Source organism: Ochotona curzoniae, unplaced genomic scaffold (genome assembly GCF_017591425.1).
Source record: "Ochotona curzoniae isolate NIBS_2020 unplaced genomic scaffold, NIBS_Ocur_1.0 contig_50, whole genome shotgun sequence".
Lineage (NCBI taxonomy): Eukaryota > Metazoa > Chordata > Mammalia > Lagomorpha > Ochotonidae > Ochotona > Ochotona curzoniae.
In genome coordinates, this window is record NW_024466446.1 from 3,968,483 (window position 1) to 3,987,781 (window position 19,299).

Sequence of the window (19,299 nt, forward strand, 5' to 3'; positions counted from 1 at the left end):
GGAACAGAGACATGAACCATATTAGAATGGTGCAGCCTTGGGTCCGGCCATCTCAACACGGCTGATTGAGACTGCTAACGTCCTTGCCCATTATTTTCTGTGGCCTACCATCCACTTCCCAGCACCGACTGGCCCTCTCTTAGCACCAACGGCAAGTGGCGCAATGCACACACCTTTGGTACGACTAAGGTGTCTGACTCCATCAGAGTTCATTTCCTTCCTTCGTTGATGATGCGGATTAGCCGCAGTGCTGAATGCCAGAAGCAAAAGGAGAAGTGTCTTCAGGGCTATGAAGAAACACCGGAAAGGGGAGGGAAAACTGGGGGCACTGATTGTTTAATTTTTTTTGTACCCTCTGTTCAGAAGGAATGGGTACCAGTAACTCTTCTGCTTATAAAACCTGGCGTTTCCAGTTTTCTAGCTATTTAACAACAACAACAAAATGCCATACTGTGTAACACATGCAAATGTGAGAGTGATAGTCTGCAATACTCCAGAAACTGTGTGCTACATGAGGGGAAAGATCACATGTTCCTGTTCTCAGTGCACAGCGTGTGCTGCACTACCTGGAATAATCATTCGATACTAAATGAATTAAAATGCTGCTGCAGTGACAAAGTTGTTCGGCTCATATCCGTCACTGGTCACACTTTCCTCGCTGTATCATGCGTTCATTTCCTAAAGTTGTACCTTCTGAACAGAAGAATGAGTTTGGAGGTGGGGTGTGTGAAGGAATCTGCTCCAGGTGGTATGTCTGAACATGTCCTCGAGTACAAATATTTCCTAATTAACTGCAAATATACTAACACACCTGACAAAGATCCGTTGGATACAGTCAGCATACACAGATGTTTGTGTGAAGGTATAAATTGACATTGAGAATTAGTAGTAATTCTAGTACTTATTGCAGATGGAGATGAACTTTAGCATTTATTGAATAGGCACTGTGAACTAGGACTATGCTAAATACAGAGTATACAATGTCTCATGTCATCATCATGACTGGAAAACTGAAATGAAGATGGATTATTTAATTTGCCCTAAGTATCAGAGCTGGGATTTAGGTATTTTGCTCTGGCAAAATGCCAACCAACCTCAAGCTTTAATGAACCAACCATCATCAAAGGGAGTTTGATAAAAAAAAGGATTCTTAGCTCTCACTATGTGAGAATCGGTTAGTTGTAAGGTAGGCTCAGGAATCCGTTACTCAGATGCGTTGGATGCAAGTGGTCCACGATTCCCACTGCTGAAGATCTGCTGTATAAGATTCGTGAAATTAGCATGGGAAATTATTTTAGTCCTAGTGTCTTAAAAAAAAAAAAAAGAATGTGTTTTTGTTGGAAAGGCAGATTTACAGAGAGAAGGAGACACACAGAGAAAGATCTTCCACCTGCTGGCTCACTTCTTAAATAGGAGCAACAGCCAGAGCTGACCCAATCTGAAACCTGGAGCCAGGAATTTCATCTAGGTCTCACACATGGGTGCAGGGCCATCTTCAACTGCTTTCTCAGGCCATAAGCAGGGAGCTGGATGGGAAGTGGAGCAGTCAGGACATGGGGACATGAACATGTAGGATCTGATTGGCCAGTTGAACTATTATGCTGGGCCCACCTGTATCTTTCGTTCAACAAAACCAGCTGCTCTGGTGGTAGTTTCTATTGTGTTTCTCCCTCCTTCACTTTTTTCACACTCAATTTTTTTTTTTTATGGATATCAAAGGTCTGGCTGAACTTGACTCCTTTATTTATTTATTTATTTTATGTAATTCTTATTATCTCGTGTAAACATAGCTGGAGAAATTATGTCATGGCTCAGAGGTCAAGGAATCTTGGAAATCCCCGTGTGGTTCCTGTTGTGAGTGGGCATGGCTGTAAGACACAGGGATGTTCTCTGAGAAGGCAAGGCTCCGCATTTCCGAGAATCCATGTTGAAACACACACGTGGGCTACCAGATAAAATTCCTGGTATTTTCAGAAATTTGTAAACAGCTTACTATCAGCCAGAAATTACTTTTTTTCTTCTCCTTTTCATCACTTTCCTTACAACCTTCTTTTGCCAATTCGGCAGTAAGCGTTCTGGAAAAGAAGTTCTGTTTTACGAAGAGCGTCTTATCCAAATGTTATCAGGAAAGATAAAATGTGGACATAGTATTTCCTCCCAGAATTTGCGTTTTCCTTAACATTTTAGTCTTGCCTTCAATAGGGGGCCTGTTGTACATTTAACTCGATTGAATCTGATTTTTTTAAATAAGAAAAAGCAGATCCTACATTCTTAACCACTGTGGCCAAAGGCTCCATTTAAATATGTTTGAGGCCAACAAAGTATTTTTGACAAGCTCTTAAGCATATCTTTTATGTGTATAATATCTTATGAAACAGGCTTAAAAGTTTATTTGTGGTGAATCACTGGTGAGGAAACCAAGACCCAGATACGTGAAAAGATTTTGCTAAAAGTATGAAGAAAATTGTATAAACAACCCGCGATCCCACTGCATTACTTTGCAATGAGTTGCGAGCTGGAGGCCATTTCCCAGCTGGGTTCCCAGAAAGAACAAATGCTTTCCATTAGAAATGGTTCAGGCTTGTAATACCCAAGTTTCCATTTATGTCTGCAGTCATGGATAGTCAAGGGCTGACCCAGCTGGCCATGACAAAACTATGTGGGATAAATGAGCGGTTGCTAGCCAAGTGATTACAGCATGGCTGTCTCCAATTCTGAACACTAATAACTCAATAGAACACAAAGAATTATTTGCTTCCCCCTAGTACGGGGCGTGTGATCAACTCAGATGAGCTGGGCTATCACAGCATGTTTTCTTTCTCCCTCAATAAAATGTCTAGCAACTAAGAGTTGAAAGCATTTCAGTTGTTTTGTGGTCAGCCGCACAGCTTTTGGGATCTCTGTTGATGATGTTGATGAACAGGCAAACCTTCTCTGCACAGATTCTGGTTTCACGCTCTTTGGAGCATATTTCATGGGAATTTTCACCGAGGGGTGTGCACAGTTCACTGAACGATCTGATTTCATTTGTACTCTGCTGCAGTTCAGTTGTATTTAGGTGCTGTGCTGGATCTAAAGGTCATTGCATTAATTGTTAATGGAGGTTCTTCGTGACTGCTGGTGAGTCTGACCTGAGTGTGAAAATGGGATTTTCCAAAGCGCTAGCTGCTCTTGTTGGTTAATCGATACAGGATCCCAGGCCTTGGGGTTACTACTCTAGTACAGTTGTAATACATGTCACTGAGATGTGTATTTTTAATAGCCAAATGAATGTTGACATTAGGTAAGAGGGACAACACCACTCTATGAGCTGTAACTTTGAAAAAGTAGAGACCAGGAGTCTGTAAGTCTCAAATATTCCCCACTGTTGCCTGGAAATAATTCTCTCCAACTTTTCATTTTCTCACACTTCTATTTCTTTCTCTCTCTCTTTTTTAACATTTATTTTTATTGAAAAGGCAGATTTATAGAAGGAAAGACAGAGACAAACCGTCTCTTCATCCTTCACTTCCCCAGTAGACACAATAGCCAAAGCTGAACCGACCTGAAGCCAGGCACCAGGAGCTTCTTCCAAGTTGCCTGTGCAGGTGCACAATCCCAAGGCTTTGGAGCACCCTTGACTGCTTTCCCAGGCCACAAGGAGGGAGCTGGATAGGAAGTGGAGCAGCCAGGACACTAACCAGTGTCCATATGGGAATCTTGGTGTGTGCAAAATGAGGATCTGGCCACTTAGTCATTGGGCCCGGCCTGCATACCTCCTGCTAATCACCATTCAATCCCACTTGGAGATCATTTCACTTCAGCCCACAATTTCCAATCCACTTTAAGTAATTCCTATTGTACACCCTTGGGTCACAATCATGTCAGGTGGCTTGCTATTTCACGCTGCACAAATCCCAAGAATCTTTTTGACTTTGTGACATTCCACTTCCTGCATGGAATGCCTTCTCACTATTTTGCCCACTGGAGTTCCGTTTCTTCAAGCGTTCACACTTCATTTTTCATCAACGTTTCCTCTGGCTCCTCCAGGGAGTGTTAATTTTTGCTTCCTTTCCCAGCATTTTAGATTTCCTTATCTAGAATGTGTGTTATGTTGTAATTACATGTTTATCCGTCTGTCTCCCTCAGTAGGCTGTGTGCTCGGGGAAGGGGTTCTGATCACTGTATTTCAGTGTCTAGCAGAGTACGTACTAGGAGATCTAGACATATTTGCTGAGTGAACATTTGACGTTCGCTACTTTATTAAATGACTTCTATGAATTAGAGACACAGATTAACGTAGGTAACTTCAGGTATTCCATTGGTGGAACTGTTTCTTTAGGTTAGTACACATTTAGCTCTGACTGCATGCTGCATACGCAAAAGGAAAACTACTTTGTAAAATAATTGTATAGTGAGTAGGTTTCTTGCTGTGGAAGGTGTCAACAATGACAGATACTTGAGGCGGTTGGTGAGTCCATGACAGTGAGAGGTGTGCTGCTTCATTTATTTCAGCTTATTGAGAATAAGAATTTACACTAACATATTTAGAAACTGAGTTACCCAAATCCACTGAGTGGTTCATAATGAGCTCCCAATTTGTGTTAAAATGGTAGGAAATGTATGGTGCATGGACCTCGGGTGACTCCAGTGTCTGGATGAAGGTTGTGTCCTAAATATCGGGGCAGCCAATTGCCCAGATTTAATTTCAGATGAGCCTGCTTTCCTTATTCCGTAAAATTATTTTTATCATTCATGGCTTTTGATTGTTTGGTCTTTAACAATTCTTTTTTTCTTTCTTAAAAAGAAAGATTCGGGCCCGGCGCGGTGGCGCAAGTGGTTAAGTCCTCGCCTTGCACGCCCGGGATCCCATATGGGCGCCGGTTCTAATCCCGGCAGCCCCGCTTCCCTTCCAGCTCCCTGCCTGTGGCCTGGGAAAGCAGTCGAGGACGGCCCAAAGCTTTGGGATCCTGCACCCGCGTGGGAGACCCGGAAGAGGCTCCTGGCTTCGGATCGGCATAGTATCGACCCGTTGCGCTCACTTGGGGAGTGAATCATCGGACGGAAGATCTTCCTCTCTGTCTCTCCTCTCTGTATATCCGCCTTTCCAATAAAAAATAATAAAAATAAATCTTTAAAAAAAAAAAAAAAAAGAAAGATTCATTTATTTTTATTGGAAAGTCAGATATACAGAGAGGAGAAGAGACAGAGAGGAAAATCTTCCAACAATTCACACCCTCCACCCCCAAGTGGCTACAACGGCCTGAACTGAGCCAATCTGAAGCCAGGAGCCAGGAGCCTTCTCTGGGTCTCCCATGAGGATGCAGGGTCCTAAGCCTTTGGGCAGTTCTCTGCTGCTTTCCCAGGCCACAAGCCTCCTGCTATAGAGGGGGTCAAGAATGATAGTTACTTGAGACAGTTGGATCTCCAGGATTAGAAACAGCACGCAGATGGGATCTGGGTGTTCACAAGGTGAGGAATTTAGCTGCTAGGCTACTGTGCCGGGCCCAGCAGTTCTTTTTTGTAATTACAAAACCAAACGAAACGACGTCTACGGGATATTTTGATGAGATCCAGATATTAAGGAAATATACACCCTTGGGTTTGAGCAGCGTCGACTCCGCATGGAAGTGAAGTTTTACATGTGGTCAGTTCCTCAGTTTTGCCTCTGCATCGTCTCCACCAGAAATGAACATCATTTTATGAATGTGGCTGGTAACTTTCCCATTGAGCTTCCCTGCAGTTGTTTGGAGCTGGGTTTTACAATAAAACAAAGTGCTTTTCTTCCTAACCCCTTGGCTTTATGAAATTCAGTAACATTGTTAGGAAAGTGATTGACTGGTGAGTGTGTCCCCCATTCTGTCGGCTGAGCTGCTTCGAGTGTCTTCTAACACCTTTGTGTTTTAGTGGCCTCACATCAGCTTTTCAGAAACAAATTCTTGCTGTGAGACCAGAATTTCATGAGAATTTTAGTGTCACTAGTATGAAAATAGTACTTCCTAACCTGGAAAGAGCCTACAGAAGCAGAGCTAAGGGAACTAAAAACATAAATTTATTCACAGAATCTATAGAAGCATCCACAAGTGATCATAAAGAGTTATAATTATTGAAAAAAAGAAGGGTGTTTTCTGGGCTTCTGTAAAAATTTCTAGAGCTCTATTTCTGTCCCCAGGGGCAGTTTGAACCTGCTTTGCTCATGGCTGGGAGTTGTCCCAGAGAAGACAGGTTCCAAAGGCTAAGTCCCAAGTAAACAGTGAGCAGGCTGACTGCTGCTCAAACTTGGCTAACATGGTTCCACTGTTCTTGGAAGTGTAGGGTTGGAAGGAAGGCCCCTACTTCTAATAAACAAGGAAGTCCTGGCCACACAAGTGGAAAGATATATGTATCTAGAGAGACGTGTCAATAGATGTATCTAGATACATGTATCAAGATGTATCAATATATGCAACTAGATATATGAATCAATAGATGTATCAATAGGTAAATACAAAAGGCAGAGATCAAGCAACAGAGCTAACCCATTGGTATCCATTCAAAGGCTTCACAGTCTAAAAAAAAATCCCTGAAAAACTAGGAGACATTTCACAGAATAGCTGTCACAATAAGAATTGAGTAAAGGGGCACAAGAAAAGACTGGAGTGGGTTTTGGAGGGGTTAAAAGTTGACAACAAGCCTGACTAGTGTGTTTCATGCAGTTGGTTTCAAACACAGCACACCTTCTCAACCATTGCTTTTCTCGTCCCCAAGAGGCAAGGCACTGCAAGAAGATCACATTTACTTTGTCCCAAAAGGAAACAGAACAGCCTGGATGAAATTAAGTTCTGTCCCAAGACTGTCCTACATCCCACTCTACCACCAAGAACTCAGGGGATAGATTGTTACACCGCTACCCTTCTCTGGTTTCTTGGAACCAAATATCTACTAATCCAGAATCCCAGCCTATCTGCATTTTAGATCATTAGAAATGGCTTTGAGTAAAGTGAAATTTGAAATAAGGGGAAGAAAGGATTCTACTTTTGAAAATACGAGATTGTATTTGTATGTGTACAGAACATGTCTCAAAAGCTTCACTAACCAGAAAAAATAGATGCTAAATGTAGTACAACATTGAAGTTATTATTATTAACATTGATTTTATACTTGTGACTGCTGAATAATGGATTATTAGTCTAAATTTAGAATAAGCCCCTCTGAAGACAAGACTGAAACAAAAAGTGTTGCTCAGCATTCTAAAACTAAACAACTTTTAGTGTTTTAAGTTTTGAATCTGGACTGGCATACGGCAAAAACAATACTGATGGTGGGTTTGAGAATATATGTGACTCTAAGAGGATAAATGTCTGGGATAAGCCAAAATTACAGGAAGTACTCTAGACTTAAGACTATGGAATTAATGAGGCTCAAACCAAGGGCAGTGAATTGATGAGGTTCAAGTTTAAGTACTCATGTAGTATCTGGGTTATAGATAGAAGGTTGACATAGGATAGGAGGAAAGGATGGAGTGAGTGGGCTGGACAGAAAGTTCTACTGGTTGCTATGGGAGCAGCTGCGGGCACCTCCCTTGGCTGTCCCCTGTGCTCGGAATCCTTTGTGACAGAAGCTCTATGATGCAAACCTGGAACTATATAGTCAAGGGCTGGAACCTTGAGCTCTCAGTTGCCTCGTAGCAGCCTTGCGATTCAGACATGGAGACTCTCCTCTTATTTCTGAAAAGCTATCTTGAGCTGTTAGTGAGCTTCAGCTCAACTTTTATTGATAATGAGTTCAACCACGCTGTTCACTTAGTTGTTATCAGCGGGTTGGTGATAATGTTCGTGTACTCGGGCTACCGGGTACTGAAGTTGTTTTTCACAAAAGTCCTAAGAAAGAAGAACATGGCAAAGGTAAGACGGAATTGAGTGAATCCTCGGGGAGATGTCATTGTAGCTGTTTTCCATTTCTGTTCTCACATTTCCAAATAAATTTCGTTGGCTTAGAGAAAAGCCAGAGATGGGATTGTGGGAGCACAGGAGACCACTTTTCCAAGGGAAGAGGATGGGCCGAGATGGGTGGAGAGAGGACAAAGGTTTACAAGTAGAGCTCACGGAGGAGTGATCAGGTATGGTGAAGGTTACCAGGAGAAAACCCTGCAGTCAGTGCTGTGGTTCTCTGATGACTTCCTACAGAAAGTGGCTTCTCTGATGGAGACCATTCCTGTTGAACCCTGATCATGAGCCTCATTTTCATGTCAGGTGTTTCCACACCAAGCCCTCCTTTCCAATGGGTTGAGAAGGAGAGCAACACTGGGACTTGGATCAGAATCTATGTGCTGAGATTTGTCCTGAAGACAAAGGTCTCCTTGAGGGAGCGCAATTGGAATTGTTAGCCTCACCATCCTTGAGCCGAGACCATCTCACTGGGAACCATCCATCCCCGAGACAGAATACTCTGTTTCAAAGAAGAAACAATTAAGATCCAGGGTCATTGTTAAACTTCAGTAAAGAATACATTTCAAATGGAGAGAAATTCTTAGGTAGTGAAAAAAAGAGGAAGTGAACCTTAACCCCTGAGCTTGCACTTTCTGTTTTCAGTGTCGGGGTAGAGCCAAGAGGAGGCGGAAAGGTGGCACACACAGAGGTAAGACTTCGGTGTTGCAAGGGGGACCCTTTCTGTTTCACACCCAGGGCCTCTGAAAATGTCAGTTGCCAGACACAGTCTGAGAAAGTAGACTACTCAGAGGATAGGATGATGGGAAGACAGTCGTATCTGAGACATTTCTTGGAGGATCTACTTGGCCCATCCATGGGCAGGAATGTAAGATAAACCTGGATGATTGATGTGACATGATGATGATAGGAGAGTGAGGCGGGACTATTGGTTGGCTTGTAATCAGAACTATCTCCCACCTTTGACGTCTTGGGGCTCAGCTGTTTAAGTGAACATTTCACTGCTCTGTGCTGGGTGTTACTATCACATTGGGTAACAGGGGGAAGGTACTTTAAAAATATTGCCACATATACAATCAAGCCTTATTAATATTGCCATTGACTATTCTTCCCTACCTATGTGCTCTTTTATTATTTTCCATGACACATTTTGGTGGGTATATGGGGATTCCTTCTCTTCTTTTCCCTGTCTCTTGTTCCCCTCCTACTGCTTACTTTTTCAATGCTTGGAGTTTAAGATCCCAAGGGGCTTCCTCAGAAGGACTCCTAACACGTGATGCCTGTCTCTCTACTTTCATTACTCATATTCTACTCTCCTGATTTTCCAGGTTCAAGGATGAAAGAGAAAGAAGCAGAGGAGGGAAGGAAACTTCTTTATATCCTGAAAAGGTGATCAATTGTTTTTTTCTTTTTCTATTCCTCCCAAATCGCCATCCCTTTTTGACCATCTTTCATGCATTCCAGGGAGTTGGTGATACCTGCCATTGTGATTCCAGGCAGGTAGCCATGGTAATGGGACTGTGATGAAAGCCTCGGGGAGGGGCTCCAGAATGTGGGGTTATGTCACAGATGTGAGGCAATGGCAAGGGGACAATTGGAACATCTCTGCTGCTACTAGGATAGCAGACTCTCCTTCCCATCTTTGGGGCCTGACTGTAACTTTTACTTCTTGTTTCCTGTAGCTCTCTGAGCCAATGTGAAGATGTTACCAGCGTTCGTCATCTCCTGTGCCCAGATGCTCGTTGCATCGTGTGTAACAGAGCAGCAGCCAAGGTCAGCCGGCTGCTGTCTCTGGGGTCCCTGCTAGATGATACATCCTCTAAGCATTACATGACTTCCTCAACTTCCCCAGTTAACACAACATTCACTGCACAATCTGCTTACTCAGAAACCCATCCAAGAGCAAGAACATCAGTCTCTCTGCCCGTGCCCTCTGCACCTCCCCCCTCTACTATCTCACTTAGCCGTTTTTCCTCTTTACCTGACAAACTGATTGCAGAACCACTGGCTGACTCAGTACCACCAGAGCCTATCCTTCCCGTGGCTGGTGAATTCCCAGTGGCCCCTTCCCCACCCCAAACCCCTTCTCTTTCCCCTCCTGCACCACAACGCAGTCAGAAATCCGATCATGGACTCGACCAGCAGACCTCTCTACCTGTAGTAAATGGCCCTGATGAGTTGTCAACTGATAACCCACCAATCAGTGATATTGACCACTCAATGCCAGAATCCAGGGAGCAGGTTCCTGTGAAAACATCTATGGACTTGTTCCCTTCCAATCTGGAACAAGATAGTGTCAAGCAAGAACTTCTTGCTCGCCAATCTCCTGACAGAGAAAGTGTATCTTACTTTGTAGAGCCCACTCACCTCTCATTTGTTAGCCTTAATGATATCACCCACTTGGAGAAACAAATAAAACAGAAGGGTGAGTGCCTGATGCAGAAGGAAAGGCAAAGTAAAATGAAACCTTTCCCAAAACAAGTTATGTCAGCCCACCAACTGGATACTTCAGAGAAAATAACAGAATCAGGTGCTGCTGGATATAGACCAGCAGTCAGCCCAGACTACCAACTGCGTATGCTAGAGTCAGATGCTGACAAGCATGACTCGGCAATGAGTGCAAAACACCAACTAGATACTTCAGTGAAAGTCCTAGAGTCAGATGCTGACAAGCATGACTCGGCAATGAGTGCAGAACACCAACTAGATACTTCAGTGAAAGTCCTAGAGTCAGATGCTGACAAGCATGACTCGGCAATGAGTGCAAAACACCAACTAGATACTTCAGTGAAAGTCCTAGAGTCAGATGCTGACAAGCATGACTCGGCAATGAGTGCAGAACACCAACTAGATACTTCAGTGAAAGTGCTAGAGTCAGATGCTGACAAGCATGACCTAGCAATCATGTCAGACCAACGACTAGATACTTCAGCGAAGATATTAGAGTTAGAGGCTGAGAAGCCCGAGTCCGCCTTCCATCTGGACCCCCAGCTGCGTCCTCCAGAGCCCATGTTAGCATCAGGCACTGAGGAGCACAGTGGAGCAGTCTCCCTGTATTCTGGAGACAGCAAACGCGAACCAGCCGAGCTGCATATGCATCAGCAGCCTCCATCTTCTAAAACTTTTGAGAACCAGTCACCAAAAAAATGTATCCAACATTTCTGGGGTATGCCAACTCTACACAGCGAGTCCTTGTACCCCGTTATCCAGGATGCAGATAACTGTCTTTCCACCTGGATCACCTTCAATGGAATTGCCAAATGCCCCATATCTGAAGGATTTGTAATATCTTACCGTCCCAAACCTCGAGTCTTGCCTGAGACCCAACCTCAACTTTTACCTCAAACTCTCTCTCCATCTCAGTCTGAACACAAACCTCCACCTTCAATTCCAATGTTACCAACATCTCCTTTAGCCCAGATGAGGATCTGTGGAGTGTGTTTCCATAGACCCCAAATTGAGACACAGTCTCTCTTGCCCTCTGAAATTCATCGGCTGGAATACAATGTCTTGCAGAAAGAACAAGAGAATTTGTGGGGTTTACCCCCTTTAGTCCAAAAATCTAGGGAGTACTTTTGCCTCCCACCTCCCAATCCTCCCCCTTTGAGCCAGTTCTACAATATCCACAAGGCAACCTCTATTCTTCCTGGAAATTACCCTCTGAGCCCTGAGCTTCGGAAGAAATTAGAACATCACCTTCGAAAGAGACTGATCCAACACCGCTGGGGCTTACCCCGCAGGGTCAATGAGTCCCTGACACTGTTTCGTCCTGTGAGAGAATCAGCAGCTTCTGAAATTTCGGATTCAGAGAGCAGTCACGGTCACCGACAGAAATGGGTCTCTTTGCTTAAGGATCAGAGTACCAAAGACTTAAAGAGTTCTGAATTCAGCCAGACTTCATTTTCTTCTGAGTCTGGCTCAGAAAAGCGTCACTCAGCTAGAGTTAGGAAGAAGAAACAGAGGCACAGCCCAAAGAGCGGCCCTAGTGATTCTCTCTTGGAGGAGTCCTCCGATAACACTCTGTGGTTTGACTCCGAGGAAGATCCAGAGAGCCATAGAGCGAATCTCTCAGAGAATATTTCAAGGGCCTCAGGGGTCAGTGTTCATCAGAAACAGTTAGAAAATGCACTGAAAGAGCACTTGAGTAAGAAACTGGAGGAAATCAGGGAGGGCCGGATCCCTGAGACCGTGAATAGCTCATGGCATGCCATCAAACAGGCACTGTCTGTTCCTGAAACATCTCAAAGTAGTGTGAAGCAGACAGATGCAGCACCAGGTGTAGCCAGAAGCATTAGCCTAAACACTTCCCAGGTGATATATTTCCTGGGCTCTGAAAAACAAAAGCTACTAGAAGATCATATGAATAGTTTTTGTAAAAGGAGCAAGTGGGGCTTTCCCTTTAGGGTCTTGGAGTCCATGCAGATCAGCAGTGGGAGAGAGGACTCCTCCCAGTCCTTAGGTCATACGCACTGCTCCATCTCGGAAAACTTGATTTCTGCAGTGAGTCCACTTGGAACCTCTAAGTCATTTGGCAGTTCTCCACCTTTTCATGGACACAAGTTGAAGCCAATAAGGTCCGTCCCTAATCTGGATCAACGCCTTCCACCTGCCTCCCTTGTGGGGAAGGACGGACAAGGGGAACAGAGGAAACAATCCCTTAAGAAAAAACCAGAACTTGTAGATGTTCAGATGAAAGGTGGCAGGCAGACTCAGACAGACGAAGAAACGAGGAGGAAGACAGAGCAAGATAACAGACCCTACTCAAAGCTGGTGTCTGCCATTCGTGATGGATCTGGACCTGAACCTAAGAAAAAGGTAGTGGATTCCAGCGACAAAGAAGAAAGGCATCAGCTCTCCAAAACAAAGCCTTTAGAATGCTTCCCAGACCATAACAAGTCCAGAGAGATATTTAAGGCGAACGAACTGTTTGCACTTCGATCAAAATCTACCTGTGCCTTGGCAACCAGCACATCCTTAGGGGCAGATGTGAAAATAAAACAAGAAGAAACTACTTTGATTACTAAAATTCCCACACCAACAATTGCAGTTTCCCCAAACCCTAAAGTGACAGATTTTAAAACCCAATTGATGAATGAATTAAAGTTGAAATTGGAGAGTAGAGATCATAGCCAATTTCAAGGCCAATCTGCTGACATGGCAGTGGCCTCAGATAATTCGACTCCCAAATCTTTGCTAACCGCTGCCCAGAGTGTCCCCAGCAGGGACGTGGCAGCTTCTCAGATTATGCATGTCCACTTGGACAACACAAAAGTCAACGTGGAACAGAATCAGGAGCCCTGGGTTCCTAAATTTGTCTTACAGAACTGCTGGGATAATACCACTACACCCAGTTCAAAGAAACAAAGTTCTTTGCCAGCTCAAACAGGAGAACTTGGTGAAGGAGATGCAGGACTGGGGACATCCCAACAAGGTAAGAAGAGCTCTTCTGTGCAGGACAAAGCATGCAAGGAAATGCATGGGAGCAGAACTTCCCCAAGCCTCTCAGGGCAGAATCAGCCTCCTCCAGAAAGTGTCTTTCAGAAACATATGAAGAATTTTTTGCAATGGTTTTGTCCTGGAAGCAGACCCAAAGGGAAAGGATTTTTCCTTGGAAACGGGTCCTCTTCATTGGCATCGGTGCAGGCAAAAGTTAAAAGAGCTTCCCCGACTAGCAGCCCAAAAACTCCGGCAGTGACAATCAACAATGGCAAGGCGTTCGAGGTTAAAGTGGGTCATAGCCACGGAGTCAGGGTGGCCTGTTCCCAAGCACCACTTTCCTCCCTACCAAAGTCCGTGAAAACTCAAAAGGCACAACCTAGCATCCAGGCAGAGCCTGTCCAGGCACGTGCTTGCAAGCACAAAGCTGCTTCCTCTACACTGAACAATACAGGCTCCTTCAGCCAAAAAGCTCCCAATGCTGGCCAAAATTATCCCTCAAAAAATATACTGATCAAAGTCAGAGAGGGACATCTCCAGGAAATTGTGGCATTTAAGGATCAGCCACCTTTTCAGAGGCACCCCCTCACCATGCACCACGTAGAGAGTGTGCCCCATGCAAGCCACTCCTGTAGGCATCACATTAACCACATGTCTGTGTTGGGAGATCCAGATCAACTCTGCAAACACAAAATGTTCTGTCAGCACTTCCAGGCAGGGAGATTCCCTCCTCCCAAATAATCTATCTTATGTTGAACACATTGATGAATAAATCTCCAATAAAAATTCTGATGAATGTTGTGTTTTGTGTGTACTTTGTGGGAATCAAGTGTTACACTTAGGCTCCTGAATGACAGTACACTGGAACACTTGAGGGATGGTTTCTAAGTACCAAGCAAGGCTCATTCTACCCCTGGTGAATGAAGTACAAGGACTTGAATTCCATTTCCTGACCTTAATGACATTGGGTAATAGTCTCTACCTTCCTCCTCATGGATTATTGTCTTCTGTAGCAATGGGTCTTCATATAGGAGTAGGGTCAAAGTCATGTGCCGTTTTTCAGAAAACTCTGCTGCATCTTTTAAGAAAAGATGAATGACCAGAGCACAGTACAAGTGAGTTACCGTTCCTTGGGAGTGCCTGAGGGTTTCTATTGCAGTAGACACGGTACTGACTGTGGTAAGCTCTGGGAGCACAACAGGTGTTGCTTTAGCACCTGTCATGAGATGCAGGGTCATGGATTGGGTAACCACACCTTGGGCTATTGAGACTTCCCTCCTGGAAAAAGCCCTTGTGAAGGTGGTATTTTTTTTCAAGATCCCTAAATTCATTCCATTTTTGCACAGCAAAATAGTCACCTGGATGTCAGAGGTAGAAGCATGGCATGGTTACCTAACTGCCAGGGCGCAGCATAAGGAGAAAGTATCTTAGAGCAAATGGGAGATTCAGAGCAAAAATGAATAGGAAAAGGAGTGACCTTGCCAGTAGAGCAAGTCCTCATCCTCCTCATCCTCACCTCCTGGCCTTATTCCCACTTTCTCAACCTGAACAAGACATCACTCCCACATGGCTGATCAGGACACTACAGGGGGTTACTAATGCTAAATTGCCAGGACTATACATGGGACTGTTCCTATTAGGTTAAAAGTAGTATCTACAGTGCCATTGTCAGCCACTGGATCCCATTAGGAAAGGTGATTCTGATGTCTTTCTGTTCATGCTTGATGACAAGCGCAAGATCTGCTCTTTATGTATCTCTCACCTGGGGGGAGAAGCTAGCTTTCATCTTGATGGGCTGCTGGGGGCATAATGTACTCCCCCAGAACACCTCTAGCTCAAGATCCAGAGGTAGGTCCTGGTCAATGCATCATGGGAACATGCTAGAGGGACCTCCTTGCACCTCCAAAGAATACTTTTTTTGACCAAGATTGGGTACACGTGCACTCTTAAAACAGGGATCTGGAGGGATGGTATCTCCATTTATACACATTAGAAATCGAAAAGTATACATCTTGTGATACAAATAGCCTGAGAGGATACTAACTTTGCAGGTGCAGTCTAGCTCCTTGCTAATGCAGGTCATGATCAAAGCACTGGGGCTGTGGCTAGCCAGGTGTGAGGACCAGAATGAGTTCCTGTTGCTAGCCATCGCCTTGCCCAGCTCCAGCCATGGCAGCCAATTGAAGAGTGAGCCAGCAGATAGAAGCTATCTCTCTCATTTTGTAACTGTGCCCTTTAAAAAAAAAGATTAATTTTATAAGTTCAGAGTTACACAGAATAAGGAGAGATGCAGGCAAATCTTGCACCTCTGGTTCATTCCGCAGATGTAACAGCCCGTGTGGGCCCAGGCCAAAGTCAGGAGCCAGAATCTGCACTTGCATCTCCCTACGTGTGACAAGAGCTAAACACTTAGACCATCTGCTGCTGCTGTTCCTAGGCCACTAGTGGGGAGGGGTTCTGAAGCAGAGCAGACAGGACATGAATTAGCACCCATTTGGGATTCTACAGATTTATAGGCTATGCTGTGCCCCACCTCCCTGCTCCACATTCTGCCTTTCAAACAAATCTTAAAAACTTAGGGAATTTCCTAGAAGACAGTTTTCTGTAAAAACTGAGTGTCAAAAACAGAAGACGGTCACCACAGGCCCCCTCATTCTAATATGCTTATTTTTAAGATTCATTTATGTTTATTGGGAAGACATATTTAAAGAGTGAAGGAGGGACAGAGAAAGGTCTTCCATCTGCTGGTTCACTCCCCAAAGAGCCACAAGCATTGAGTTGATCTGTAGCAAGCAGCCAGGAGCAGCTTCTGAGTCTCACACTCAGAAGTGTAAAGTCCCAAGGCTTTGGCCCATCCTCCTCATACGGGATCCCAGCAACACAAGGGAAAGATTAACCAGTTAAGCCATTGTGCCAGGCCCATTTCTGTATTCTCATGTAGAGTTATGCCATTCCCATCATTTCAATCATACTTCTGTATTTTTATCCAGAGTTAAGCCATGCATCCTGCACTGCCTGAAGCTTAAGGCTACAGAATGAATGCAGATTTTAACTGAACTCTTGGAATGTAAAAATGAGATGGGATCCAGGACAAGGAACTTTGCAGAGGTGGGAAATCAGGGGAGGACCCCGTGGATTAGCCAACCAATACCTTGGGGGCCTAGACTTTCCTATCTTTGGCTCCTTCTGTTCCAGTACAGTTACTGCCATACTTCAGAATGTCTTAGCTATCTGAAACCATATATTCTGATCATTTGGCTTGAATCCCCTTTGCTTATAGCACATACTTGAATCCATCCATTTTTTGAGCTCTGGGTCATTCTTTGTTACTTTTCTTACCGACCTCATGCTCTTATTTCCTCCCTGTTATACAGACTTAACTGTCTCCAGGGTAATATTTTAAAAGTTTCAAGAGACACTTATGCAATCCACTTTAATTCATTTGCTTGGCAATATCCCATTTCTCTGGCTTTTCCAGAGATGCTTTCCTGGAAGTGATTGACAAAGTTGTACAATCCAGTCTGCTGGCATCATGATAAATTCATGGGTAGCTGAAGCACTACATGGAAATAATTTATTCATTCATTTCACAAATCACTATCTTATACTTTTTTTAAGTTTTATTTTTATTGGAAAGGCAGATTAAAGAGAGGAGAGACAAGACAAAGATCTGTCTGCTGGTCTACTCTTCAACTGGCCACAAAGCCTGGAATGTCTGAGCTGATCCCAAGTCAGAGTCAGACTCGTTATTATTTAAAAGTTTGAAAGTCAACATCTTCTGTTATTCTGGGAAATGCCAAAAAAAAAAAAATTAGCAATGTTCTGAAAGGCCGTGTAGAGGGTCTGTGCTATCAGTACAAAAATTATAGCTTTACTGTGACTCAGAGATGAAAAGTTATAAAACATTCTGATTCAGGAAGAGATGCCATATGCATTTAATGATTTTTATGAGAATAATCATTTTCCAACAAACTGTAGGCATGACTTAATCCCTCCTAGAAAGACGGGAGTGTGTCTTCAAACAAACTGCCTAAGCTGTTTGTTCAGTTTGCTTTTTGATTTAACAAGATGGATTATGAGGGGAAACAACCAGAGCTGTGACAGCTTAGGCTAAATCCTACCTGGCATTCAATCGCTCTTTCCTTTGAAAAGCTCTCCAAGTTCCTAATTCTACAAAGAGCTTAATCGTAGCCACTGGAGAAGTGCCTTGGCTGTAGGTAGAGGTAGGAATCAGGGATTGAATATGTCAATTAAAATAGTCATTGTTATTGAAAAATTTTTGGAATTTCTTAATTTGCATAGGGAAAGCAACCAAAGTATGAATCATTGAAAAGGGTTAAACTGGCTGACATTGAAGTCAACACTTACGGCTCATCTTACTGGCTTTATTGAGTTGTTCTTGTTCCTTGAAAGCCCACTGAAACTTCCAGGGGCACAGTGAAGCTACCATTTCATTGAAAAAATTTCTTCCAAAATATGCTCCCACATTGATGATGTACATGCAGTAAATTTATAAAACTCCCTCCCTCTCGTTCATTGGCCTCTTCTTTATATGTTATCATCATCCTTCCAGTTGCCCTGGCTAAGGCACCAGTGGGAAGGAAAGAAAAACTGTGCTTATCGTTCAATACACGTGAGAGTTTCAAGGTAAAAAAAAAAAAAAAAACAAGGACTAAAAACTACTAAGCGTTTTTCTTCCAGTTCTGTGAAACTTCACAATACATTGGTATAGAACAGGCAGGTTAGTATTGTTTCAGACCAATCACTGCTGACTTTGGGTTATCAAACATCCTCTCTCAAGCACCACGTAGCAGATAATTTGCTGTTAAGTTTTGATATATTGCTGTTTGAAATTCAATTTGTAAAAAATGGGAGCTCTATCAAAGCCATCTTTACAGTAACCTTCATTTTTATTTCCATTTAATTCGATTTTATATTTCTTTGTTTTATTTTGTCTGAAAGGCAGACTGAGTGAGCTTCTATCTGCTCGCTTACTCTAGAGGTCTGCAATAGTTGTGACTGGGTCAAACCAAAGCTGAGAGCTTGTAACCCAATCCGGGCCTCCCGCTAGGATAGCAGGGAAACCAAAGTTGAGCTGTGACTTGCTAGCCTTGAAGGCACACAGGAACAAGCATCTATAATCATGAGTGGAGTTTTATTGGAACCCAGGTACTCTAACATGGGGTGTCAACATCCCAAGAGACATCTCAACCACTAGGTCAAATCCCAGGGCTGTTGTTTGTTTGCTTAAATAGAATTCGTCAGGAGAGAGGAGAGTCATCATGAAGAATCCCATATGTCTGAGAGGGATAAAATGTTAAGAAGCATTGACTTAGGCCAAAAGTCACAGTATGATAGAAGGAACAGATGGCAATATTCGTGATCTGTGCTCCCATGTTCCCTGCCATCAATCCCTGCATGTGAAAATAATTTTGTATTCAATGTTTTCTGACACATAAGTACTTAGCGCCCATCGAATCAATACGCAAACAAGAAAGAAAAAGCATCGGGAAGGAACTATAAATCAAATTTGCTTTGGGGATGAACTTTGGGTTTAAAACTTTGGGTTTACCTGAATTATTGCATGCCCATTATTATTTTTTTGCTGTAAATTCCTAAGTATGCTCTAAATATTTTTTGCTAATTATTTTTTTGCTCTAAATTCCTCTCCCTTTTCTTGCAAACCTATGATGGAAGTACAAAACGGGGTGTGGGGACACAAAATGGTTACGTTTGATTTCTGAACCATTCAAGAGTGACATTGGTCAAATATGTCCCAATAACAACCTACCTTTCTGACTCAGAAGGCTCGTGATTTCAAGCAAGTAAAACACGACAAAACAGAAGTATGCATTGTTTTTTCTTTTCGGATCTCTGATCTGTACGTACAAAAGGTTTGGAGATGCTTTTTTATCTTTTCATTATCCAATTTGATTATTTTATTGTCTTAGTATTTTAC

General features: G+C 43.3%; 1 protein-coding gene across 1 annotated transcript; it reads left to right on the plus strand.

The window, feature by feature from the left end:
• The first annotated feature begins 7,664 nt into the window (after window positions 1-7,664).
• On the plus strand, window positions 7,665-14,081 carry LOC121162009 (spermatogenesis-associated protein 31D4-like). Its single transcript, XM_040988751.1, has 4 exons — window positions 7,665-7,862; window positions 8,550-8,595; window positions 9,233-9,293; window positions 9,587-14,081. The coding sequence occupies exons 1-4, from the start codon at window positions 7,665-7,667 to the stop codon at window positions 14,079-14,081; spliced, it is 4,800 nt and encodes a 1,599-aa protein (XP_040844685.1).
• The last annotated feature ends 5,218 nt before the right edge of the window (window positions 14,082-19,299 follow it).